General features: G+C 47.5%; 1 protein-coding gene and 1 pseudogene across 1 annotated transcript; both read right to left on the bottom strand.

The window, feature by feature from the left end:
* Positions 1-1,408: 1,408 nt before the first annotated feature.
* LOC102839136 lies at positions 1,409-16,195 on the bottom strand (annotated as a pseudogene).
* Positions 16,196-16,634: 439 nt separating this feature from the next.
* On the bottom strand, positions 16,635-25,838 carry LOC102838764 (carbonic anhydrase 4-like). Its single transcript, XM_006833630.1, has 9 exons — positions 25,629-25,838; positions 21,740-21,800; positions 20,488-20,544; positions 19,416-19,571; positions 18,647-18,792; positions 18,459-18,557; positions 18,185-18,248; positions 17,870-18,036; positions 16,635-16,826 (listed from the first exon to the last, which is right to left on the bottom strand). The coding sequence occupies exons 1-9, from the start codon at positions 25,836-25,838 to the stop codon at positions 16,635-16,637; spliced, it is 1,152 nt and encodes a 383-aa protein (XP_006833693.1).
* Between the last annotated feature and the right edge of the window lie 2,017 nt (positions 25,839-27,855).

Raw genomic sequence — 27,855 nt, 5'->3', positions numbered from 1 at the left:
AGTGTTCAAAAGTAAAGATAACAGTTTGAGGACTGATGCATCTGACCCAAGCCATGCTAGTTTTTTTTTTTTTTTTTTAATACCTCCAGCAAAGTTTTATTAATTTTTGCTAAAATTATGTTATCGATAAATCATCAGGATTAATTTTCAGCTTGAGGTTTTACATCGTAATGGCCACCAAAGCATGGGCTCTGGGCCTTGCTCTGTCTCTCCCACTCCTTAATGGGGTTTTGAGGGAGAAACATCATTAACAGAGACCAAGTCAGATGGCTCCTTTCTCAGACATTGGACAAGCTGCTCAATTCTTGTCCAGAGCAGGAAAGAACGAATTCTTCAAAAAATCTAATAAAGAATTTGACATTGCATGAGTCCTCTCTTGAACAATTTAACTCTAAAGTATTTGTCCAAAGTTGTTTGCTTCTAATCTAAATGGTTTTGTTCACTTGCAATTGATTTTTTCTGTGGGCATATAATTTACTTTTAATAAATAATCTCACTCCCTGTGCAGAAATGAATCAATCCAGTGCACAGAAAAAGCCCTCAAATCAGATAACCTCATCTTGCTCTTAAAAAAGAGGAAACAGACTCTTTTTCTCCTTTTCTATCCAAGAGATGAATGAAATCTCCTTCCAAACTCTGAAATGTTACTTCTGGCTTAGGAATGAGTATACATAAAAGCTGGCTTTGGTGATTCAAATTGTTGAGAAAGGATAGCTAGAAGCACTATGCAGGCAGACTTTGGAATTTGTTTCCTCTTAAAATCAACTCTTGAAAATCGTCCATGATTGTCTACAAAAAAAGCTTTTAAGTGTTCCCACTGAACAGTTTTCATCTTGTCTAGACAGGTCTGGTAAAAAGAGGTGTGGATAAGATTCTTAAGATTCAATAGTGAGCAATTGTTATCATGACTAACTGCAACTATCACAATTGTAAAGGTAGAAGTTCTGTAACAAAAAGGAGGGCATAGTTAATCTTACAGTCCAGGAACAGAGGACCATCAAGGGAGAAGAGCATGAGCAGAATGTGGGACCCTATCCAGAGAAGCAGCGACACCAGAGATGGAGGCAGAGGTGAGGACACGGAGAGAGAGAGAGCAGCTGAGGACTCTAGATTCATGGAAAGAGAGGGACTGAGTGCTGGAAGCCAGGAGGCAAGCTTGCAGAAGTTCCCTTTAGTTGTTTAAATTATTATATATTCCTGAGTGTTTTTGTGTACATTCCCCCCTTCAAAAAAAAAAAAAAAAAATCAGGGAATAGAAGCAAATATTGTTGAATAATGATTCTTGGAGGGGATTGTAATCATTGCAATGAAACAATAAGTGTAAAACTGATGTTTTCCCATGTAAACTATCACTCAATTCACAATAAAAACCTCACCAAAAAAAGCTCTAAGATCCGAGCAACTTCTGCTATTCTTTCTCATAAGGTAGCCTCAGAGGAGACATGGAACGCATTAGAGGAAAAAGCAGTAGCAGTTGGCCCCTGAGTACGGCCTCAATTACTTGAGGCTTGTCAATGATCCAGGCCGTCTGGTTTCCCCTTTCCACAATACCTACTATCCACGCTTGATGACCTTCTTGGTACTTGGAAATTTTGATTTCGGAACAAAAGTGAGTTGCCTTTTCTCTTGGTAGACAAATCAGAAGTCCTCTTGAAGTCTCAGCAGATGTTCCTTGAAGGAGCCCAGATCTTCTACTGACTTTACTATTGGAAGCCATCTTGGCAATGATTGGCAGATTATGGATGACAAAGGCCACCTCATTTCTTTGCTGTTTTGCAAAGTTCGAAGAATGTCTGGTGTGGCTCTGTGGGTTAATGCACCAGACTGCAAAGCCATTTAAACTGCAAGGTTGGCGGTTCAAGTTCACCAACTTGGAAACCCTATTCAGGGTTGCTACAGGTTGGAATCGACTCGACGGCACTTCAGAACAGCAATAAGAATGTCCTAGAATGCCAAAGCCTGTGATATCTGTGGCCACGTAGGCATTATATGTGCGCATTAAATCAGCAACAATTCTGCTGAGGGTAGCCATATTGAATATAGCTTCCTAATAGGCCAGTTCTACCTCTTCTTTGGAGACTACCATCTTTATCTTATTCCATTTTTCAGGATTATGCAGCAGCCATTGGTGGGCAATGACAAAAATTTGTGTTCCTAAGTGTTTGGTTAACACAAGCACATTTCCAACACCTGCGCTGTCAGGCATTCTGAACTCATTTGCCTGACAAACCATGGGTAGCTCTCCATTTGTCCACCACTCACCAGCGCCACCCTCCTCAGAAGCATCTCCAAAGCCATTGGCCATGAGTGGTGTTACCTTCTCTCATTCCTCCTCACTTGTATTCTGGCTGCCATTGACTAGCATCAACATGTTGTCACATTCAGTAACGCCTATGGCGTAAAGGTCACTCAGCACATTGGCACAAGTTATGTGCCCCATCATGTAGGGATCTTCCACTAGGACGTAAAAAAAAGGTCCATGGTCTGCACTAGTGACAGACCTCCAAGACTCAGTGGTGTAATGCAAGAGTCTATCCCAATGCCCAGGACTGGAAAGGGTGGATTGGGTTCCATCCCAGAGGACAGGCCAGCTTCCTGGGCCACCTCCTTATGGCCTCCGGTCTGACCCAGGCCCAGCGTGAGGGCGCACAGAAGGCTATCAGTCTCACCAGGAATTTGAGCAGTGTCTCCTGTGGGACTTTGCAGCCTCCGTCCTTTGTGCTGAAGAAGCCAATCGGACGCCAGCTCCAGCTCAAACCCAACACCTGAGGGTTGAAGGGCCGGTGGTAGCCCGAGAAGCCACGACCCAGAGCCAAGTTCGCAGGGTCTTAGTTACCTTCCACCACCACCATCACCACCATGTACAAGTCACACCACACTTTTCATTCCTGGCTTTTCTCCCAAGCCACGGTATTTTCAACTGCCTCATATACATCTGAAAGTTGAGTAATGAATAAGGAAGACCGTCAAAAAAAATTGATGTATTTGAATTATAGTGTTGGAAAAGAATATTGAATGTCCCATAGACTGCTAGAAGAACAAATAAATCTATGTTGGAAGAAGGACAGCCAGAAGGCTCCTTAGCAGCCAGGATGGTTTGACTTCTCTCTACCTGGACAAGTTATCAGGAGGGACCAGTCCCTGCAGAAGGACTTTATGCTTGGTAAAGTGAAGGGTCAGCCCCAAAGAGGAACACCCCTAGTGAGATGGATTGGCACAGTGGCAGCAGCAGTATGCCCAAGGGTAACAACAATTGTGAGTATGAGGCAGGATTGGGCAGTGTTTCATTCTGTTGTGCATCGAGTTACTATGAGTTGAAGATGACTGGGTGGTACCTAACAACAACAATAAGCCCAAGAGGCGCTCACGGATGGATGCTAGGCTTGAAGTGCTTAAAGAAAATCAAAACAAATAGAAGAGAAAGAAAAGAACTAGACAAGAGGTAAACTGAAAGAGGCTTGCTGGAGGAAGAAGCCCAATCATAGGCAGGTGTGACCAAGATAATAGAGGAGGAGTCCCCAGTAGGGGTGAACCTGAGGTCCTTGGAGGAATTTCTCTGTTGCTGTGATGGGTTTGGGATACTACCCTTCAATTCTCCATGGCTGGATCCTCTGCTGTTGGTGGTTTAACCACAATGCATGCCAGGAGTCTCCTGGAATGGAGTAGATTATCATCCGCAGAGAATGCTATATCCCCAAATTCAGGGCAGTCCTCTTAGCAGATGCCATGGAATGTTGTTGTGAAGTGCCGTCAAGTCAGTTCCGACTCATAGCGACCCTGTACAGGGTTTCCGAGGGTGTAAATCTTTACGGGAGTAGAAAGCCTTATCTTTCTCCCGCGGAGCGGCTGGTAGTTTCGAACCGCTGACCTTAAGGTTCGCAGCCCGATTCGTAACCACTACGCTACCAGAGCTCCTTGGAATGTAATGAACCAGAAATCAGTCTGCTGTGCTTGTTCTGCACTTTACAGAACAGTATGGCCTTGGGCAGGTTCCCTTGTAAATAAGGAAGGGTTGCATTAGGTCAGTGGTCTTCAGTCTTTATTTTGAAACATCAGGACCAGACCCTTTCTTTAACCACATTTTATGCGAAGGATCAATAGCTGAAGCAGATGATGAGATTGAAGTTGCTCGGGTTGAAGTGAGGTGGGGGTCAGGCTGATGCCTGAACAACCTCTAGGGCTCTGGATCAGATGTTCTTTAAAGTGCCCTTCACCTGGAGGTGTTCAGAACATCAATCATGCAGTGGTCCAGCAGCATGTGAGCAGCTGCCAAAGACTTGTCCCCAACAGGAGGACTTTGTAGTGTTTCCAGGAGGCCTCATTTGCTTTGCTGGAAATCACGGTGGCAGCAGGGTGAGCCTTTGCAAGAGGCATTTTGCTATTCTCAATATATCTGAGCAGAGGGGAAAAGCCAACCTAACAGGGTGAAGGCCAGTCACTCTCCCTCCTTGCAGAGACTATAGACCGTGCCTACAGCAGCCAGCCCTTACCTGCTCCCTGGCCTCTGTCCCAGGGGCTGGGCATCTGTAGGCAGCCTGCCCTGGACCTGTAAACTTTCATTATTGTACCAGCTGGAAACAGTTGCTGCTGCCGCTCCCTGTTTAATGAGCTCTCTGTGGCTTGGAGCTGCAAATAAACATCCTCTCACTTTGGGAGAGGTGGGGAAAGGGAGATGGCTGAACTCTTCACTCCTGTTCGTTTCTCAAATATTCATTGAGCACCTACTATGTGGTATGAAGAGTTCCTAAGCTTGGAATGGGAAGAAAAGTTGTAAAGACGCTTAGATCGTTGATACACATCTATTTGCCAGGTCCCATATTATGCATGTTTCATTCATTAGTCCAGTTCACTACAGCTTTTTCAGAATGCAACATTCCTGTTTATAGAGGAGGAGACTGAGACTCAATGATGTTAGATCATTTGCCCAAGGTGTCACCCACAGAGAATGTTTCCACACTGGATTCAAACCCAGGTAAATCTGGCTTCTCACGTACCATCCCATCTCACTCAAACTAGAGGCCATGATCCATTAGTGAGCCTGTCACCTAAGTCTCAGTGGCCTGTCTTTGATTCTTTGATAATGGAGTAATCAACCCTGACTTACCATGTTGATATAAGTACTGAATGAGAAAGTAAATGTGAACTGCTTAGCAACCGAAAACATCTCTGTAAACACAAAACATTATTATTACATAGGAGACAAAGTGTGTTTCTTGAAAGCTGTCCATGACGGGTCTTCCAGCTCCTTCTCTTCCTGGAAGATGAACAACTCTCAGGCACAGATGGAAATCCACACAGTGACTCAAGATGGATACTAACATCCTAGTTTGTTCTCTTTTCTAATGGTCCAGCGATTTTAGGAGGTAGACAAGAGGGAAGAAATGGAGAGTAGAAGTTAGGGAACGGCTATAGAGGGAGAGAGAAAAAAGACTGTAGGTCAGATCAAGGTCTGCAGCTCCAAACAGGACCTTGGAGCGTCTGATTAGCCTATCAGGGATGTAATGGGAGCAAGGATAAGATAGTTCCAGAGATGAGATCGGAAAGACAAGGTTTAATGAGCTGTCCTTGGAAGGCAGCCACCAGCCCCAGCAGCTATGAAATTCCTGTGCTCCTGATGGGCCCTCTGCCAGACCCATCCTGATAATGCTGAGTCCACTAGGACAATGCCTCTTCCCTTAAACTGAAGCCTTTTCCTTCCTGGTCTTTCCTGGGAAAGGAGGGAGAACAATTGAGCCTGACCATTTATTCCCAGGTATTTGCGCCCCGGAAGCCTGTGCTTTAAACCGAATACCACATGTCCATCCGGCCACCGTGGCAGGCCCATTGTGCATCAAGGCAGACTCCCCAGCTGCCTGCATCTCTCCCACCTTCCTTTCTAGCCTGACTGTGGTGACCCCCAAAGAGGCAGCGCATTGTCTTTTGCCTCTGTTTATGAGCTCAACTTGGGTTTTCTCATCTCTCCCTTATGATGGGGATGGAAATGTTAGATTGCAATTCACAATTGATGTAACTCAGAGGCAGAGACAGAAAAGGGAGACAGAGAGGAAGAAAAAGGAAGGAAGGAGGAAAATAAAGCAACCAAGCCTAATTCAGACTCTGGGGAAATAATGTGAATTTGGAGGAGAATCTAAATCTAACTGATTTGAACAAAAGTGTTGAATCCTCTCATGGGTCTGTCACAATGCCCAGATAATACCCCTCTGAAAATGGTGGCATGGATGCTACTCTCAACAGAAGTTCGCATGAAACATTTTCTGTTGTTGTTGCTGTTGTTAGGTGTCTTCTAGTCGGTTTTGACTCATAGCAACCTTATATAGGTTTTCTGAGGAGTGGCTGGTGGGTTTGAACTGCTGACCTTCTGATGATCTGTTTAGTGCGTACCCTACAAGGCTCCACCAAGACTCCTCTGTAATCATGTGTAATTTGTTGAAGAAATGGCTAGAGCCCAGACCAGCCAGATGTGAATCCCAGAGGCTGAGTGACAGGTGCCGCTCAGAATTCCAGTCCTTCCTCCCTACAGTTCTGAAGTTTCACTTGGACCCAGCAGGTCACATGGATGGAAGCTGTAGCAACTCATACCATCGACCTGGCATTCCCATCCAATCACCTTCTAAACCAAATATGGCTGAACCTCACAGCTTAACCTGGAATGCAAGCCCAGTTTGATCTGCAGCCTCATGGAGCATGTGGTCTGGCCAGACCCCGAATGTAGAGAGGCAAAGTCACTGAGGGCGCAAGAGTTGGGAAGCAGATTTCCTGAGGAGGACTCATGGAGCCTGGAGAACAGCAGAAACCGAGGATCAAGCACTTCATTCGCTCAGGCCCACATGTGAAAACAGCTGTTCAAACTGCAACCAAACCAGGTGCACTGTATCAGTCATTGAAGAAAAGATGGCATAAATAGAGACTGGGAAACCAGGCTTATCTCTCAGGCTTGCTCTAAGGGTAAAGTAAATATTTAGTCCCAGCCCTGGAATTGTGCCTGGAAATTCCAACCTTTGCTATTGTTCCCCCTTTTATTCATTTATCTTGCAAACATTTGCTGTCTGCCCCCTCTGCAGGGTCATCCTTGGTCTGATGACTAAAACCTGTTCTTGGTCTTTTCCTGGGGACCCTTAACAGGGAGCAGCGATCAGGGAAGACTTCCAATAGGAGTCATTTTGAAGCAGTGTTTTGTCTGGCATGTAAGAACAGTCACGAGGTAGAGGGAGCGAGGAGAGCATGGCAGTCTGGGGAGCACCATGTGCCCTGCATCTCTGAGCTGTTTTGCTGATTTCTTCATCCAAGCTTCCTGTAACCCCGAGAGACACTTTCAGGCACGCAGCACTCTGCTCAGGAAACAAGGATTGTTCCCAGTTTGCTCACTCACCAGCTAGCAAAGAGCAAATTCCTTTTCCTCCCTAAGAATCAATTGCCACTAGAAGAAGGGATGGACGGTGGTGACTTTTAAGAAGGTGGGCTTAGGCATCAGAGCATCTAGCCTGAGACCAGAAAGAAGAACTAGATGGTACCCAGCTATCACTAGCAACCACTCTGCTCACACTAGAAGGTCCTGGGAGGAGTGGAGGGAAAGTAGAACACACTTCAAGATCATATATAAGACCAGACCTACTGGTGTGACAGAGACTGGGGAAGCCCTTGAATATGGCCACTGTTCACACCTAGAACTAAGCCCACCCCAAGAGGTCAACTTTCAACCAAACAATAAAATGAACAGTAACACCTATAAGAACATACTCCTCAGAGTAACCAACCATATGGTACCAAAAGAGCAGCATTTACTCCAAAACAAAGCTCAGAAGGTAGGAAAGGACAGGAAAGGAGAAATGGAACGGGAACGCAGGGAGGAAGTGGGAAGAATGTTGTTACGTTGAGGGAATTACAGCTAATGCCACTAGATAAAATAAGTATAAATTGTTGAACGGAAAGCTAATTTGTTCCGTAAACATTCACCCAAACCACAATTAAAACAAAGCTGTCTGAGTTCAAATCCTGGCTCTACTACTTGCTGGTCATGGTCCTGGATGTTACATTTTCTCCTCTGAAGATGAAGAAAATAGAGAGAGCCCTCCTAGGAGCTTGTCCTCAGGAGTAAATGAGTCATAGAGCATTTCAAATCGTTTTTGCCTGAGTACATATTGTGGTGGTAGTTGTTTCGACTCATAGTGATCCCGTATAAGGTTTCTGAGGAGTAACTGGTAGATTTGAACCACCGACTTTTTGGTTAGCAGTACAACTGTTTATCCCACAGTGTCACACCAGTACTCCGAGTAAATGCTGGCTGTTACTGCATTCTTGTTTGGAGTAGATAATGCCAGTATCCACCCCCTGCCCTTCCCATCAACTGTACTGATCAAGGTCAGTCTCCACGTTGCTCTGTCTGGACAGCAGGTCCCCAGGAAGCAAATGGATTTGAGTGTTGAGGACCAACATTGTGAAAGGGTGAAGAAGGAGGCAGAATTGAGATGAGAGAGAGATCAAACAGCCACACATGCTCAGCGATTACCCCGATTGACCCTATGAGGAGGTCTGAGTCTGACAGAGCCTTTTGGAGTTAGCCTGAGTTAGGTCATTGTGCCCAGACCTTTATACCCTATATCGACCAGTCCCAGGCTGTGAGTCACCCCAGAAAGGAGCATGGTCTCCAGCATGTGTGTCCCTGGAGAGACAGCCAGGCAAAGGTGTCTCACTCCTACAGCAGCTGGGATGGGCTGAACATTAGTGTCTAACAGCAGCGGTGAACGAAACAGGCAGAAATCTCTGCTGTCCTGGGGAGTCTATTCTGGTGGGGCATATGTTCTAAAGGTTGTGGTCAGGAGTAAATGAGATTCTGGTGGACATAAAGTACCTAGCACAGGGCCTGGCCTAGTAAGTGAGCAAATCACAGTGGTTAAAGGAAGTTAGAAAGATCAGAGAGATTGCCAGGGGTAAGGGGTGGGAGGAAGAGCTTCTGAGGATGGGGCTCAGCTCCCTACTGGTGTCTGCATCCCACCCTTCCTGCACTCCCAGCCATGACTTCACCAGGGCACTCCACTCCAGAAACCTCTTGAATCTTGTCTGGGTTTGTAAATAAAACCCTGGCCTCAGGCCCTCCTAATGGCAGCCAGGAGTTGTCAAGAGTCCCCTTTTGCAAAGGTGCTGGGACACTTGGGTGGGAACTGGGCCAGGGGAAGGAGCCCTGGAGCCCCCTGCTCCGAGAGGGAGGAGCCAGGCAGAGACCAACAGAAAAGGAATAAGAGATTCCCCTGGATAATGGGGAGTCCAGGGGCTGAGGATTCCACAGGCAGAAGGGCCAGCTCCAGTGGCCTCTGTGAGACATGCCCATGCCGGGAGGAAGCCCAATCCCAGAATCACCCCAGAGGGAAAACCCCTGGACCACTGCTGCCCTTTAACCCAACCACTATCAGTTTCTAGAAGATGTGGATGTCAAGAAGAGAAGGGAAGGTTCTGATGGCTGACAGGAGGAAGTGCTGGGGTGGAGGTAGAATCAAGAGATCAAGTAAACAAAAGTACAAGATACCAGTTAAATTCAAACTTCAAATAAACCATAAATAATTTCTTAGTACTATAAGTATGTCCCATGAACTAGTATACTTCTATTAAAAAAAGATTTGTCTGTCTGAAATTCATGTTTCTCTGGGCATCCTATATTGTAACTGGCAACCCTTGATGGGCACGGGTCATGTGCTGAGGGAAGTCTGTGGTAAATCCGGATAGGACAGGACTACTTACTGGCAGACAGAGCCAAAGACAAAGTCTATGATGGCAAAACGAACACATCTGCAGGTACACTTGGTGATCCTAGGATTTGGGGGGAGTGGAAAGCCCTCCTTCCAGAGAGGTGGTTTCAACCTGGCCCCAAGCCTGACCCCAAACTAACAGGGCAGGGATGTTTAAATTGCAGAACAGTCCCTGGGCTCTAGCCTGGTCCCTTTTTTTTTTTTTTTTTTTTTATGTTTTATTGTGAATTATGTGATAGTTTACATGGGAGAACATTAGTTTTACATTCATCCTATCGTATATCATTTCATTGCATGGTTACAATCCCCTCCATGCATCATCAACCAACCAAAGGGTATATCCTACAAGCCTGCCCACCCCCCAATCTAGCTTGGTCCCTTTTGTTGTCCCTGATGTTCTGGACAAAGGTCAGTTGGCGGATCTGTGTCAGTGGTCTGTTCTATGTGCATCTGGGGAGATGTCTCAACAGAGAGGTGGCCCTATGCAGACCCTTGTAGTTTCTCCTCTGGACTGGAGCCTGCCCCCCAGACGCACACACACACACACATCTGATGCTTATGAAGAGATAAACCAGTGCCCACTCTCTGAAATTGCAAACCTCACCTAACATCCCCTACCCCATCCCTGCAAGCAACCATTGTCTCCCAGTCTGTAGGCCTTCCCCATTCTTCAGTGCTCTAACAAAAAGAACCACACTACACAGTGCATGTAGAAACTGTTGAATTGAAGTATGTTTTGCAGTCTGTATTACCAACAACAATAAAGTAAATGAAATTTAAGGAAAAAGAAAAATATCCATAATATAACAGCTACAAGGTATGGGAACCATCCTGCTGGTCAATCATCGTGTTTTATCACTAAAGCAGCCCTTAAGCTAAATGCTGTCTTTATTCCATTGTACAGATGGAGAAACTGACTCTCAGAAAGGTGAACTAGTCAGCAATGGAAGGAGGACTCAGGCTCAAGTCTGTGGGACTCTTGGACCCTTGCTACTGGCGGGCCCTTGCACCACTCACAGCCTGTAGTTTGTGGACCGGGTACAACTGTGCCCAGCGTCTCTGCCCTTCAGTGGGGAGTCTTTCATGACCCCCACTGGGCTTTTCCTTCCTGAATCTTTTGTCCCTGACACAGATAAAATAATGCTTGTTGAAAGACTAAATCTTGGTTTCAAATCTTGTGGCCATGCTCCTCCCCAACACCCTGCCCCTCTGGCCCTCTCTCTGTTCTCCTAGGTTTCAAAGCCACCAACCCTTGGAACAATCTAGAGAGTCCCCTGTGCGTCCAATCTGGTCAAGGCCAGGGCTCCGCGGAAGGAAGTGCAGTGTGACTCCGTGGGTCCTGAGGAAGCCCCTCCCCAGGGCCGCCTGGGTCTGTAGCATCGCCCTGTGTCCCTGGAAGAGGTAGGGCTTTTGTTACAGCCACTCAGATAAACAAACAGAGCCCTCCAGACATGTGCAACTCTAGGTGTGGGACAACACCCACCCACAGAGCAGCTGGCTTTCCTCCTGGAGATCATTGCAGGAGCCTGGGGACAGCTGATTCACTGAGATGAGACGGGATGGCCACACTTAGTCTGTGTTGCAGGTGGACACACCGAGGCCCAGAGCAGGGAGCAGAGCTTCTGCAGCTGGAATGGAAGCTGCTTCACAAGTACAGGACCTCTGGGTGGTAGTGCACCTGGGCATATTCGCAGTGTTGTCTCTGTGTAGGCCACCCCCGAAGTTTAGTGACACAGAAGTCTATAAGTGTGCACGTGTGTGTGTGTGTGTGTGTGTGTGTGCGCCCCCCACCAGGCTCCACCATACTCCCCACTCTCTGTTCAACGACCCTGAGCCACAGCTCCTGCCTCTACTCCTTGTACCCTGGGTCCCTACAGATCCTTCCTCCGGCTCCTAGGGTGGGAAGGAGCCCTGGGTCTTGCTCTTCTCCTCCCTTCCCACCCCCACACCCACACCCCTACGATCATATCAGAGCCACAGGAAGCCAGGCCAGCAAGTGTACAAATCAAGAGCCAAGATAGGGAAGTTTATTTTCCAAGAATCATCTAAACACGCGGAGAATATTTTTAGTCCCCAGCTCCCACCCGGATGCCAAATCTAAACAGGGGCCAGAGAGATGACCCATTGGAGATAGAGCAGCCAGGGGAGACAGGGTGGGACAGGGTGCCAGAGACCCCACCCTGACCCAAACACAATCTGTTTCCTTCAAATAACTGCCAAAAGAAAAAACTGGGAGCCAAGGTGTGAAATGACCCATGTTCAGATTGGTCCCTTAACTCCTCTGTTAGCCTCAGCTTCCTCATCTGTAAAAAAAGGACAAATAATACAGCTCGGGTGTGGCGCTGTAGGATCAGCACTGGACTGCAAACCAGTAGTTCAAATCCACCAGCTGCTCCGTGGAAACCCTATACAGGGCTGCTATGAGTCAAGAGTGACTCGACAGCACTTCACAACAATGTATAGGGCAGAGGACTCCCTGGGTAATGTGCTGGGCTGCTAACTAGAACACTGGAAGTTCAAGTTCACTCAAAGGCACCTTGGAAGAAAGACCTAGTGATCTGCTTCTGAAAACCCACAGCCATTGAAAGCCCCATGGAGCATAGTTCTACTGTGATGTACATGGTGTCTTCATAAGCTAGTGCTCACACAAAATAATACAACAGGATATGTATATTTCACAGTTTAGCAGGCTACAAGTCCAAATTCAAGGTGCTGGCTCTTGGGTAGGCATTCTTTCTCTGTTGGTTGTAGCAAAGGTATTTGTCTCTTCTCAACTTTTATTTCTTGGCTTCTTGGTGATCTTCATATAGCATGGCATTTCTCTTCCCCTATGTTTGCTTGCTTTTCTGTACCAATCTGCTTTTTTTGTATCTCAATACACCCTACACTGATATAGTGTAGGCATAAAATACACCCTTACACGGATATAGTCTCTTAACATAACAAAGAAAACCATTCCCAAATGAGATTCTAACCACAGGTATAGGAATTAGGATCTTGGGGGATACAATTCAGTTTATAATAGTTGGAGTCAAGTCAGTAGCAACTGGTTTATAGTAAGGATTGTAGTTGTAATAAAGAAAAATGAGAATTCCAAAACACTTCATTGTACTCAAGCAAAACCTGTGTCTAGATCAAGAGGCAGCCATTGGAATAGAACAAGAAGATACTATGTGGTTTAAAATCAAGAAAGGCATGTGTCAGGGTTGTATCCTTTCATCACACTGGACTTTATAAAGAAGAACTTGGCATTAGGATTGAAGGAAAACTCATTAACAACCTGCATTATGTAGATGATACAACCTTGTGTGATGAGGACTTGAAATGAAGCACTTAATGTTGAAGATCAAAGACTACAGCCTTCTACGTGAATTGCAATTGTCAAGGATTTCATTTTACTTGTATCCACAAACCAGTGCCCGTGGAAGCAGCAGTCAAGAAATCAATTGGCATTGCTTTGGGCAAATCTGATACAAAAGATCCCTTTAAAGTATTAAAATGTAAAAAGTAAAGATGTCACTTTGAGGACTAAGGTGAGCCTGACTCAAGCCACGGTATTTTAAATAGCTTCACGTGCTTGCAAAAGCTGGACAATCAATAAGGCCTACTGATGAAGAACTGATGCTTTTGAATTATGTTGTTAGCAAAGTTATTATTTATACCACAGACTGCCAAAAAGAACAAACAAATCTGTCTTAGAAGTGCAGTCAGAACTCCTTTGGAGCAAAGATGGCAAGACTTCGTCTCACATACTTGAGACACATTATTAGGAGGTACCAGTCTCTGGAGAAGGACATCATGCATAGTAAAGTAGAGGGTCAATGAAGAAGAGGAAGACATTCAATGAGGTGAATTGATGCAGTGCCTGCAACAATGGGCTCAAACTTAGCAACAATTATGAGGATGGTGCAGAACCGGGCAGTGTTTTGTTCTTTTGTACATAGGGTCACTATGAGTCAGAACCAACTCAATGCCACCTAACCACAAACGTGAAGAAAGGACATGACGCCTACCTGGCACCCAGTGGGTATTAAACAAATGTGCATCACTTTCAGTGCTGGGAGCCTACCAGAAAAGAGCCAGTGACCTTCAGAGAAGTCACGTGTGATCTGATCCACCTGGCACGTCTCCTTGGGCCTGGTCAGCTGCACTGTTGTGTGTGTGTGTATGTGTGTGTGTACTAGTTTGGGCACCTGTACGTGATTATATGCACAGCCAATATGGTGCCCCAAGAGGCATCAAGGGAGTGAATGGAAGTGGGGTTCAGGGGAGCCAGGATGGTCTGTCTTTGTGAATAAGCTGTCATTGGTAGCACCCTCACTCCCCTGAGAGATAAGCTGCCACAAGGAACTTAGAGCCACCTTCACCAGAATGGACTGGTGGGCAGCACAGGGGCAGTGGGATTGACTCAGGAGAACACACACAACTGGAAGGAATGCCCCCCAGTGGAGGGGCCGTGGACTGAAGTTGAACCAGGCCCTGGATGACCGGCTGGGAGTGGCCTAGCTGAGAGTCAGTCGTGTGCTGTGAGCACCTGGCAGGACGCGGGGAGGAGGCCTAAGTCCTGACCCTGGAGAAGTTGTGCCCATTTGGGCCTCCACTGGCCAGCTCTATTAACTGTGGGGTCAAGGAGGATGGGGAAAGGTTGAGGGCCTTCTGCTTAGTGTCTCAGTCTCCCAAAAAACTCAACTTTCTGGTTCTGCTGCCATGTTGTTCACTAAGTGATGCCTCAGGGAAGGGAATGGGATGCCAAGTGGGGGGAGGAGAGCTGTTCTGACCTCCTGAGAGCCCTGAACCTTGAGGAAGCAGCTAAGATCACCCACAACTACAAGTGAACACAGGCTACCTGCTGTTACCATAGATACAGCAAATACCCACCCCCTACTGGGGACTGCTGTGTGGTCATTGGTGAAGCCAAGGGCGTGCTTAATCCTGGTCACAAGAGGAGAGAGGAAGGGGGAGCAGTCCCTAGCCAGGGGCTCTGAGCGCGTTGGTGGGAGAGAGCTTAGAGGTCATCTCTACCAACCAGCTCCCTTCCCGCCACCAAGAGCACGCAGGACTGGGTAATGAAATCACAGAAGTGGAACTTGCCTGGTTGGCACACCTTCCTGAGGGGAAGTTTGCCCCCTTCAGATACTTGGCCCTTCCTCACTTCTCAAGGTTCCTTGACATTCCAGTCCTGGCCTGACCACCCCTTCATTCCTGCAGGGCCCTCCAGGGCCCTGCTCTGGCTCCCTCGGAGGCTGCCCTTGTGTTCCTCTCCCCCTGAGTTTCTGGATCTGACCTCCCCATCTTACAAGTGCCAAGTGCTCAGGCCAAAATGTCTTGGGTTCTGCCCCAACTCCTTTCTCTATTCCATTTCTGACCCGCCAGCAAATTCTGTTTCTGGATGAGTGTTGTAGTCTCCTAACTTCTGCCCTCAGCTCCTCCAGTCCCTGCTACACAAGGCAGTACTGAGAGCAGGGGCCTTAAGGTAGCCTCACTTCTGAGGTCCTGCAGAGCCTGCCCCCTGCCTCCTTGCTGTTCCTCCTGCAGACGCCCTGCCCTCCACCTGGGGTACTCTTCCGCCAAGTACCTCCTAGGTCCCTCAGATACCCGGGGCCTGACTTGACCTCAAGAAATGTTTGAGCAACTGTAAACCTTCACCCACACAAAATTAAAACCCAAATAAAACACAATGGATACTACTTTACATCCACTAGAAGACTATTTTCAAAATAAACAGAAAATGACAAGAGTTGGAGAGGATGTGGAGATATTGTGTTTTTGTTAGGTGTTGTCAAGTCCGTTCCGACCCTATGTACAACAGAACGGAAACACTGCCCAGTTGTGAGCCATCCTCACAATTGTTGCTGTTTGAGCCCATAGTTACTGCCACTTTGTCAATTCGTTTTGTTAAAGGTCTTCTTTTTTTCCCCTCTATTTTGTCATAGTTGTTAAGTGCCGTTCAGTTGGTTCTGACTCATAGTGACCCTCTATAGGGTTCTGAGGAGCAACTGGTGAGCTTGAACCACCAGCCTTGTAGTTCAAACTGACTTTACAGTCCGCTGCATTAACCCGCAGCACCAGACCAGGACTCCCTTTACTTTACCAAGTGCTATTTGTTGTGTTGTTGTGAAGTGCCGTTGAGTCGGTTCCGACCCATAGCGACCCTGTATAGGGTTTCCAAAGGAGCAGCTGGTGAGCTTGACCCACGGACCTTGCAGTTCAAACTGCTTTGCAGTCTGGTGCATTAACCCACAGTGCCACACCAGGACTCCATATTGCTAATAGGAAGGTAAAATGGTGCAGATGCTGTAGAAAACACTTTGGAGGTTCCTCAAAGACAAATCCAAACATGGATTACCATTTAACCCAGAAATCCCATTCATTGTTTTTCAAAAGAATTGAAGAAAACATCAAAGAAATATTTGAGCAAATAAATTAACTTCCTGCCACTCACCTCCTTGGGTCATGCCCACCTTGCCCCCCACCCCTGCCAGCCTTATGCAGAGAAGAAGGCTGGGGTCTTCATCAGCCTCACTGAGACGTCCCCATTCAGCCTCTTCTTTCTGAGTCTCACTGTCCTCCACCACAGAACAAATTGAAACTCTCTGGCTTTCTTTGTGTTGGAACTCCCAGGTGCCTTCCAAATCTCTCTGAGGTCATGAAAGAAGGAAGCAGGGCGGCATAGACAGAATAATCCACAAAGATGGGGGTGGGGACGCCTGCAGGAAATCACCAGGCTTTAAGGTCCCTACCCTGGGACAGGGGTGGTAAGGGGAACAGGTGGGGGAGCTGCAGAAAACAGGACTGAGAAAGGCTTCTGCAAAAATATATACATATTTTAATCATCCCTAAAGTCCACACCAGAGATCTTGATGGACAGAGGTCAAGTGTCCAGTAGCGGAGTCCTCAGCAGAGGAGGCCAGCCATCAGGGTGAGTATGGAGGGCAGCAGGGCGGCCAGGGGCCAGGACAGCAGGGATCCCGGGGCCTGGGATTTCAGCACCACACGCTGGTTCAGGGACTGCTGGGGTCTGAAGTTGTCAGTCATCTTCAGTTTCTTAAGGTGGTCATAGTATAGCTTCTGGGAGAATGCCAGGATCTGTGGAAGGACCAGCTCTCAGCCTGGGGGGGCAGGTGGAATTGCACTTCCTGTTGTGCTGTGTGACCTCAGGGCAGTCATTTTCCCTCTCTGATTAGTAAAGCAGGGTTTAGAACCCTCCTTCTCCAGGTGGTTGTGCACAGCAAGAGACTAAGGAATGGAAAGTGCTTGACCCTGGCAGTGACTCAGTGACCCTCAGCTTCCCTTAACAGATTGGACTCACAACTCACAGGTTTTTGCTCTCGGGTTTGTCTGGTTTTTAACTGTGAGTGGGGTGGAAGTGTACAGAGTAAGTTGGCTTTCCCCTTTAACAATTCCAGCAGCTTTTGTAACAGCTCAGGACTTTGAGGGCTGAAGAGCGCTGCTCTCATTACCAAGGTGACTATAAACAGTGGTGCTGAAACTTGAGCTTGCCTCAGCATCACCTGGTGGGTTTGCTGGGACTCTGCTTCCATTTCTGACTCAGTAAGTCTAGGGTGTGGCCCAAGAATTGGAATTTCTAGCAAATGCCCAGATAATGCTGACACCACTGGCTCAGGGACCACACTTTGAGCACAGTTGTCGTGGAACAGAAGTACCTCAAGGGCAGAAGTTGGGGCTCTGCTGTAGCCCCAGAGTTTAGCCCCAGGGGTTCAATGAGGATTTGTTGAATAAAGACACTATCTCCCTATTGTGGCCCTGCAGACCCTTTCACAGCTGTTTCAGGTCAGCCCTAGCCTCCCCTAAGCTGGCATCTCTCCCTAGGACCCTGCCTCCAGGGCCTTAGTTACCTGCCTGGCTCCCCACCCACTTCCTGTTGGAGGCATTTGCTGACCACCTCTATGGTCCAGTGTGTGCCTCCTCTCCAATCCTCAACACAGGGAAGGGAACTGCTGGGACATTTCTTGTCTGTCTTCTCAAGGACAGAACCACGATCTCAGCTCCCTGGGCCCCACAGCACCATAACCCCAAGCCCAGAAGACCTCCAGGCAGGATCCAAAGGGACAATTTCTGGGAAGCCAGGAAGCGAGAGAGGCCAAGCCCTCCCCCTGGGCCCTGTATACCTGATCTTCATGGAGCTGAATGGGCTCCTTGAACACCGTCCAGACGACCGTCTCATCGCAGGTGGGCGTGGTCAGTGAGCCCAGATAGCGGAAGTAATGCCTCAGTTTCTCCTGCTTGGGAAGCAGTTCCAGAAGACTGATGCCCTCCGTCATTGTAGTAGCATTATCTGGGGATGATGCGGGGCACAGGACCCTGTCGGTGAGGGGAAGGGGTCTCTGCGGTTCTGATACCACCCACTCACCCTTGTCCTCCTCCCCTTCCTGTGTGGGAGGAAGTCCCAGACCTCTCCTCCCCCCATTCTCCTCCTGACTCACTGGGTAGGGGAATGCCAGTCAGTGCGTCCACCAGGGGCTGGAAGCCATCATTCTTAGATCCAGCCTGGAACAGGAGGGAGAGAGACTGGAGGCACTAGTAGGGAAGCCTATGGTGACCTCCAGTTCATTCTCCTAGTCAAGGGGTGGGGTGGGTAGTTGTGAGGGTGAGGTCCGGAGAAGCTCTGGGTTCCTCAGGCCTCCTGAGACTCAGCCTCAAATTCTGGTTCCCTGGAAATGGGTGGGGTGGGGCGTGGGGGTGGGTGGGAGGAGTTACCTCCACCAGGAAGGCCAGCACAGCGATCTCATCTTGGGGGTTCTGGTCCTCTTTCTTGTTCCCCGATGTCCCTTTGTCTTTCTCATGTACTATATGCATCTGATGGGGAGGGGGTGGAGAGAAGATCCATGAGGGGCTGGACACCCCCCAGAGACCAGTCAGGCACAAACCCTGTGGAGGGGCCTCACCTCCATGGCAAAGCGTTTCCCATCAAGGCTGTGCTCGGAACCTTTATTCAGCACCTCCGACCAGTGCAGGTGTAGCTGCTTGGCCAGGTAGTGGGTGGTCAGTCCTCCTCCGGCAATACTGGCCTTGTTCTCCAGAGACACCATCACTGGGGGCCCAAAGAAGGGAACACACTGCTGGCAGCCTCCTTCCCTCAGCTCTCCCAGCCCCACCCAGGCAGGAATTTCTCGTGAGCTCCCACCCTTCATGGGTTTATCAAGGAACCCTTTTGGGGCCTGGAGAGATGGGATGGGGTGGTACCACCCATCTCCTGCACATCCACCACAACGCCAAACATGCCACGGGGGTCTGGCCCTCCCCTACTTTCACCTCTCTGTGGTGCTCTGGCATCTTTAGGGTAATGTCCAAACTCCTCACCCCAGCTGACCCTGACCTTGGCTCAGACCCCTCCATGTGCCACACTCTGACCTTCATCCAAATGGAACTGCGTGCAGTTTTCTGAACACCCCAACCTGCTTCATGCCTCCCAGCCTTTGCACACATTGTTCCGATCTCCTGGAATGCCGCCCCTCCCCCAGTCCAGGCTAGTCTGATGAAAATAGGGCTGGAGTATTCCCTCCTAGCTGAAGCCCCCAACAAATGAGGAACTACAGCCAGTGCCCCTCCCCAAGAAGAGCCGTCCTCTTACATACAGTTCTTAGGGCATTAAGGGGGGTTATAGTCCCAGTGTCCATGCCCACCTGGGTCCCTGCCAGGTCACCTGAGACCCACCTGAGTGGCCATTGTTTTTAACAGTCCACATATGCTTCTTGTCATAGCCAGAGAAGGAGAAGGGCTTCAGTTTGTGGTCCAGCTGCGCCAAGCTGGTGACAATGTTTATGGGGGACTGCCGGTTTTTCTGGCACTCTCCATCCCACCTTTTTGGCTCTGAGTGTGGAGAGAGGACACACTGAGAGTCAGGGGCCCCTTCTCTATGCTGAGGTTAGGCCCAAGCCTCCAGCTCACATGCAGGCAAGGGCTAAGCATACTGGAAAGCTCTCACCCTCCCTGAGTCTCCCTCCTCTTCCTCTTCCACAGACCTACATGCAGAGCTGACAGGTGTGGGGACAGGGTGAGAACAGGGTTGCTTGTTGGTGGCTTTGAGGTCTGGGATCAGAGACAAATGAGTGATGCTGGACACATCATTTGGCCTCTCAGAGCCCTGCTTTGCTCATCTGTAATATGGGACTAGCAATGACACCTGCTTCCCAGGGAGGCTGATTTTTGAAGGAGACTAAGAGAGGGCTGTGAAAGTTGGACTACATGCCCCAGGGAAAAACTGCTGTGGATGAACAGGACAGGACATGAGGACACTAGGCACTGCCTCGCCTCCAGCAGAGCCCTCACAGGGAGGGTGAGGGCAAGGTTGGAGGATGGTAACAGGTTACCCAGGCAACACCAAAACTAGGTTGGGCAGGGGCAGGAGTGGAGTAGTAATGTCCAGTCATCCAAACACAGCAGGGACAGGAAGAACACAGACTCAGAGAAACTGATTCACATTTGAATAAAAAGTACAAAGCATCCACTTCCCTGAGCCCCAGGAAAGTGTGCGTGTGTGTATGTTGTTGTTGTTGTAAATGACATTTAGTTGGTTCTGACTCATAGCGACCCTGTATAGGGTTTCCAAGGAGCTGCTCCTAAGCTTGAGTGGCCAACTCTATGGTTCAAACCCACTGTGCGGTCCAGTACCACACCTGGACCCATATTGGTGTGGGGATTACCATCACCCTTTACCCTCCCCAACATTTTTGGGTCTTAACCTCAGCCAAATAGTTGCCACCAGACCTACCCTTGCTGTACTCACCCAAGCAGGTGTAGTTGGAGGCCTTGGCTTGAATCTCGTAACACCAGTGTGACGACTCTGGACCAGAGAAGGGAAGAGGGTGAGTGAGACATGTGCATACATGGTGATGTATGTGTACACGCATAACTCTGAGCCCATTTTAACTGTGCACACACACCACTGTGTGTATGTGTGGGGAGAGATGAGAGGCTGGCTAAATCCCTGAGATCAGACCCTTCCTTGGATTGGAAGTGGAACCTTCCTGGGGTCTGGGACTGAGGGCTCAAGAAAAGGAGATTTAAGAAGAAAAGTAGGGATGGGGAAGGAGGTTGTTATGGATTGAACTAAATCCCCCCAAAATGTGTGTTATAAATCCTAACCTCTATGACTATGGTTATCATCCCATTTGGGAATGGGTTAGCATTGTTATGTTAATGAGGCGAGATTGTTGTTGTTGTTGTTGTTGTTAAGTGCCTTTGAGTCAGTTCTGACTCATAGTGACCCTTCATAGAGTTTCTGAGGAGAGTTGGTGAACTCTAACTCCCAACTTTTCAGCTCAAATCGACCTTGCGGTCCAGTGCACACTAAGCCACAATGCCACACCAAGGTAAATCTCTTTGGAGGTTTAAAACAAGCAAGCAGAGCGAAGCAGACACGGGAGGAAGAGAGCTGCCATGCCACATGAAGGCTCCAAGGAGCGAAGGAATAGAAATTGAAGAGATAAATTGAGGGACCTTCTTTCAGAACTGAGAAAACCCAGAGAGAGACAGCCTTCCCCTAGTCTAGAGCTGAATCTGGAAGTTGGACTTCTAGCCTGTTAGAAAATAACTTTCTGTTTATTAAATCCCCCATTTGTTGTGTTTCTGTTATAGCAACCCTGGATAACTGACGCAGAGACAATAGAGGCAGCCGGGTCATCTTTCTCAGAACACTGTCCCTTAGGTGTTGTTAAGTGCCATCAAGTCGGTTCTGACTCATAGCGACCCCATATAGGGTTCCCGTGGAATAGCTGGTGTGTTTGAACAGTTGACTTTGTGGTTAGCAGTCCAGTGCTTGTCTTACAGCACCACATCAGGACCCTGTCCCTTGGGCAGAGCAGGGCAAATTAGCTGCCAGTCCTTAGGGACAGGTACTCTGAGGCTGGTCAACTCTAGCAAGGGCTGGTGAACTCTTGAGGGCTTGTTCAACAGCCTCCCCCTCCTGCCCTGCTTTCTCTCAGCCCAATCCAAGAGGAGAGACTGCCAAAAGGGGAGTGGAAGGATTAGGAACCTACCTCCCCTCCGTGGGACAATAGAACCTGCAGCTTCAGCCTGGCAGCTTTCCCAGAGCTGGTCCTAAATGATGGAAGCCATTAGGTGGCCCTGCCTGGGGAACACTCACTTACCTTGTATTCTTAAAACCCATTCTTGGTTAATCTCTCAGTGAGAGGAAGGCAGCCAGACCTTTACCCCTGTTCTCCTTCTGACCCTACCATCCAGTAGTCCTGGACTATGAGGTCAGACAGACTTGAGTTCTAATCCTGGCCCTCCTTAGGCCAGTAGAAGCTTATTGCTGTTACGTGCCATTGAGTCGATTCCTACCCACAGCAACCCTGTGGAGGGTTTCCGAAGAGCAGCTGGTGAATTTGAACCACCAACCTTGTGGTTCAAACTGACTTTGCAGTCCAGCGCATTAATCCATAGCGTCACACCAGAACTCCCAGTAGAAGCTGGTATCGCTGAAAAGGACCTCAGCAGCAGGGTGGACAAAACATTTGACCCCAGGGCTGAGAATTCTGGTTGGGTCACTTAGGAGCTGTTGGTTTAGGGGGCAAGTCACTTGCTCCCTCTGAGCCTCAGTTTTATCGTCTGTAAAATGTGATTAGCAATACCTCATAAAGCTGTTGTTGTTATTGTTAGGTGCCATCAAGTCGGTACCGACTCATAGTGACCCTATGCACAACAGAACAAAACACTGCCACGTTTGAGCCCATTGATGCTGCCAGTTTGCCAATCCATCTCCATGGAGGTCTTCCTCTTTTTCTCTGACCCTCCACCTTTACCAAACATGCTTATCCATCTCCTGTGACTGGCCCCTCCTGGCAATATGTCCGAAGTATGAGAGATGAAGTTTCTCTGGCTGCACTTCTTCCAACACAGATCTGTTTGTTCTTTTGGCAACCCATAGCACTTTCAATATTCTCCACCAACACTATTTCTCAAAAGCATCAATTCTTGGATGGTCTTCCTTATTCACTGTCCAGCTTTCACATGCATATGAGGTTATTGAAAATGCCATGGATTGGGTCAGGCGTACCTTAGTCCTCAAGCTGACATCTTTGCTCTTCAACACCCCAAAAAGATCTTGTGCAGCAGATTTGCCTAATGCGTCGTTTGATTTCTTGACTGATGCTTCCATGAGTGTTGATAGTTGATCCAAGAAGAATGAAGTCCTTGACAACTTCAATCTTTTCTCAGTTGATAAGAATGTTGTTTATTGGTCCAGTGGTGAGGATTTTTGTTTTCTTTACATTGAGATTCAAACCATACTGAAGGCTGTGGTCTTTGATCTTCATCAGTAAATATTTTAAGTCCTCTTCACTTTCAGCAAGCAAGGTTGTATCATCTGCATATCTCAGGTTGTTAAAGAGTCTTCCTCCAATCCTGATGCCATGTGTTTCTTCACAGAACCCAGTTTTGTGGATTATTTGCTCAGCATACAGGTTGAATAAGTATGAAAGAATACAACCTTGCCGCACACCTTTCTTAATTTTAAATCATTCAGTGTTCCCATGTTCTGTTCGAACAACTGCCTCTTGGTGCATGTACAGATTCCTCATAAGCACAATTAAGTGTTCTGGAATAATCATACTTCTCAATGTTGTCCATAGCTTGTCATGATCCACACAATCGGAATACTTTGCATAGTCAGTAAAGCACAGGTAAAGCTGTGGGGAGGATTAAATGGCATCGATGGGAAGTATACAGCATTTCCAAAAGAGGATCGCCCGGCACTGAGGAGCAGTTCATTACTTAATGAACTTAGGGAATCTTTTAGTCATAGTCTTGGAGTCCTGGTGTGGTGCTGTATGTAGGATAAGCACTGGACCACAAATTGGTTTGAACTGCAAGGTCAGTAGTTCAAACTCACCAGCCTCTCCTCAGAAACCGTATACATGAATCAGAAATGATTCTACAGTACTTAATAACAGTCCTAGTCTTTGGGATACCCACACAATGACCTGGGAGACCATGCAAATAAGGTCTTTTGGCACAGCAAGAGGATTGGATGGTTTATGATGTAAGTAATAGAAAAATTAAGATGTAAGAGATAATGGTGTGGGATGAGGAGGTAGGAGGGGGAGAGAGGGGAAGGTGGAGCACAGGGTAGGGAATAGGCACACGATAGTATGGTGCTGGGGTGTGCAATACACTAGAAGGGGAAGGGGAAAGGAAAAATGAGGCAGATGGGAGAATAGCTAGGCAGGTTTACATGGGCTAAATGATCTAAGCACAAACATGGAACAGCAGGGCTCATGGATACAAAGATTGAGACACGGTTTGAATGGGTTAAAGTGGGGAAATGATGTTAAGATGCTTGGCTCTCTGTTGAATCTTGGTTTCCCTTGCCCACTATTGTCAATAGACGCTTGAAGGGGAGAGAGAGGAATAGCCTGAAACATCAGCAGACAAAGCTTGTAAGTCTGTCTTCAGCCTATAACTGTTTGGAATAACTAAAATGGGCCTAGAACTTGCCCAGTGAAGGAAGCTCCCTGCAGAGCCTATAGGTGGAATCCTGATCCTCATCCAGAATCTTCTGAGGTGGGACATTCCCACATGAAAGGACAAGCAGACCAGTCTGGAGCAGCTAGAAGAACAGAAGCTACTTCTTGAAAGAAAGGCCAGCAAGGAAAAAAATAAATAAATAAATAACAACAGCAGTCTAATTGACTATTACAAGGATAAGCAAGTTGTTCCCCAGGGAGCCATCAAGGCAAGTGGTCAGGTCCCCTCAAGGCAAACCCCCTTCCAAGACTGAAACTCAAATGGAATACACTAGCAGGCATATGGTCCTGCTGCTGACCTCCTTGGTCACTGATAAGCGGAAGAGGGGGAAAAACAGCAATGAAGTTGTGAACTAAGTCTGACCACATTCAATAGACTTCTGTTACCTTGGATTGAGACCTGGTTAACCAGCAGTATGAGGAGACCTGGGGACGCCTGGGCCCAGGGGCAGGAACATGGCCCCAGAGGACTAGAAAAAAGTGTGAAGCATCCAGCTGATATAAAGATAAGGGGGGGGATGAACAAGAACAGCCACATTTGCAGATAGTACCCATTTGACCTGGCATCAATGGCTGGATGATCAGAACAGGACTAGAGGAAGAAAGAAGTGGTTAAAAAAAAAAAAAAAAGGAGTAACCCACTATAAGGGGATGATCCCGACCTATGATTGCAGATGCAGTATGACAAAGGAATGGATAAATCTCTACAGTGAGGATCATTCCCACCCCCTTGGTACACAGGGTCAACAGGGAGGGGGAACTTAGACATTGGCTACCCAAAATGGGGGGACTACAAAGGCAAGAAGTGACTGGCTTACAAGCTTTCAATAGGGAACCTAGCTCCAGAAGATACAGGGAAAGGTAGACTCTCCACTGAGTTGTTTCCAACCTGTCTGGATGGGGTTAATAAAAGGTGTGGGGGAAAAGGACTCCTGTGGTTCAATAGGGAATGACTGCTATCAGGTCTGACAGTGGGTGTTGGAAAGGTAAGTGTAAATGTTTGGTAACAAAAAGAGGGAGCAGCTGATTTTGCAGTCCTGGAGCGGAGATCCCTGGAACCATCAAGGGAGAAAAGCCAAGTGCAGACCTTGTCGCTCCGGAGAAGCAGTGATACTAGGGATGGAGGCAGAAGCAATGAGGGGAACAAAAGGAGCGGCTGGGGGCTCTGGACTCAGGGAGGGACAGGGGTTGTGTGCTGGTGGGCGTGGGAGGGTGTGCAGGAGTGTGGGGTGTACCCTTTGGGTGTTTCATAATGCATGCAGGGATAGTGATCATTTCAGTGAAATAAAGTACCATAGAATGAATGTAAAGATAATGTTCACCCATGCAAACTAACACATAATTCACAATAAAAACTTAAAAAAAAAAAAAAAGAGAGAGAGAGCTGGTGTGCTCGCACCTGCCAGGAGCCCGAGTGCTGCGAGGCGACCGTCCGAACCTTGTGAACACAGCGGGCGCCACAAGCGGCGCCGAGCACGTGGGTCTCGGGCTGTAGCTTGCGCTTACTCTCGGCGCCCAGCGCGCCCAGCCGCTGAGAGCCAGGACCGGGTGCCATGCGGATGCTGCGCACCCGCCAAGCTTTGTTCTCGGTAAGTTCCCAGACAAACATGAGTGGGTTACAACAGACGATGGTATTGGAACAGTAGGAATCAGCAATGTTGCAGAGGACGCTTTGGAAGATGTTGTTTACTGCAGTCTTCTTGAAGTTGGAACAAAATTGAATAAACAAGATGAATTTGGTGCTATGGAAAGTATGAAAGCCGCTAGTGAACTCTACTCTCCTTTATCAGGAGAGGTAACAGAAATTAACGACGCTTTTACTGAAAATCCAGGACTCGTTAACAAATCCTGTTATGAAGATGGTTGGCTGATGAAGATGACATTGAACAATCCTTCAGAACTTGATGAACTAATGGGTGAAGAAGCATATGAGAAATACATAAAATCGATTGAGGACTGAGAATGGAACCCCTCAATAAACTAGTATGAAACAACTTACTCCAGTATAGTTGTCTTAAATTAGTAATGGATCAAATAAAATAGCTTTTAGTAATACCAATGGAAAACAAGAATTACTTGTTACAACTATGCTGTTGGAAGAAATCATTCCTTAACTTTCTAATGTCTGCAGATTAATACAATATGCATGTTTTCCACAACCCCTGTGATTTTTAGGGTAGCATGTAGTTATAATATTCAGAATTCATGAAATTATGTTTCATAGAATAGTTACAGAAATTAGTTGTTTCAATGATTACATTGTTATCTCAAGTCTTGCATAATTTTGTAGCTATTGTTGTTGTTGTTGTTGTTAAGTGCCATCGAGTCGGGTCCGACCCATAGCGACCCTGTACAGGGTTTCCGAGGGTGTAAATCTTTACGGGAGTAGAAAGCCTCATCTTTCTCCCGCGGAGCGACTGGTAGTTTCGAACCGCTGACCTTAAGGTTCGCAGCCCGATTCGTAACCACTACGCTACCTTGTAGCTATTGCTGATATCCATACCTGAATTTGGGTCACAGTACCCAATGATCTTTCCACTGAAAATGACTGAGAGTGTCGATTTTGTTTGTTGTATAGTATCAGCTGAAGAATAATACTATCTTAATCTTGTGATATACTTGCCTTTGCAGGTGCTATTATTATACAATGAGGCAACAGTCTTGCAGCAAAATAAGAAACAGTTTAATAATGAAACTTTCAATTTCTTCATTAAAAAAAAGAGAGAGAGATAATGGTGTAAATAATGCATATGGCACCCTTGTGGGAATAGGACCATGCATGGAGCGCTAAGGAGATGCTGATAAATTGGTTTTGCCATTCCTCTAGATTTAAAAGAGAGTCAATCCCAAAGCACAGGAGAAGTCACAATCACCAAAAAGAAGAGACAGGGGTGGGCTAACATCCTTTGGATCTGGGATCCTTGCACTGAGAACTTCCCCACATCAACCCAGGAGACAGAAAGTTGTAATACAGGAAACAGCAAGGTCCAGTGAGAAGCAGCAGCAGAAAAATGGTGGCAGCGGAGGCAGCAGAACCAAGAGACAGGCAGGAGATAGATAGCATGGTGGGCTTGCCAGTCTACCTAGTGAACAAGTCAAGCACCTTGGAGCAGGAGGCTTAATGGCAACGTAGGGTGGCTCCTGACACTTGGAGCTCACTGACCCATGAATTTTGGCCTTTGGGCTGAAGCTTACTGGTGGAGTAGGGTGGATGAGGAGCTAAAGGCCTATGGGCACAGCTGAGAAGAGCTGAACCTGAATTGTAACCTATTGTTTCCTTAAGAAATCCCATAACTGTGAGTATCATCTGTGAGTTTTGTGTGGCCATTGCAATGAATGATTGAATCCAGCAGAGTAGAGCATTGTGGGTGGGAGAGTTTGTAGGTTGGTTTCAGAATTGGTGAAAGGGTTGGAGAGAGGAGGTGTATCTGACCTCTGCCTCCTGGGAATCAGCCATGATAGTCTAATGATCAGGGTTCTCCTTCCACCTCTTGAAGTTTTCTAATCTGACCCCTCCAGCACCCTTTTTAACAGACACATCGTAGTAAAGTTCCATCATGATCCAGTTCTTCCCTCTGGTCGCCAGAATGCCAAAAGTCAGGAGGGGTAGAGAAAGGAAAGAATGA

The sequence above is a fragment of the Chrysochloris asiatica genome, unplaced genomic scaffold (genome assembly GCF_000296735.1).
Source record: "Chrysochloris asiatica unplaced genomic scaffold, ChrAsi1.0 scaffold00007, whole genome shotgun sequence".
Taxonomy (NCBI): domain Eukaryota; kingdom Metazoa; phylum Chordata; class Mammalia; order Afrosoricida; family Chrysochloridae; genus Chrysochloris; species Chrysochloris asiatica.
Note: the sequence above shows the minus strand (reverse complement) of the source record. Positions and strands in the feature narration are given on the sequence as shown.

Coding starts and splice junctions, on each gene's coding strand:
- LOC102838764 (XM_006833630.1), bottom strand. CDS start 25,838: ATGTTTGTCTGGGAACTTACCGAGAACAAAGCTTGGCGGGTGCGCAGC. Junction 18,793..19,415: donor TAAAAACAATGGCCACTCAG/GTGGGTCTCAGG, acceptor TTGGGCCCCCAG/TGATGGTGTCTCTGGAGAAC. Junction 18,558..18,646: donor GGAAACGCTTTGCCATGGAG/GTGAGGCCCCTC, acceptor CCTCCCCATCAG/ATGCATATAGTACATGAGAA.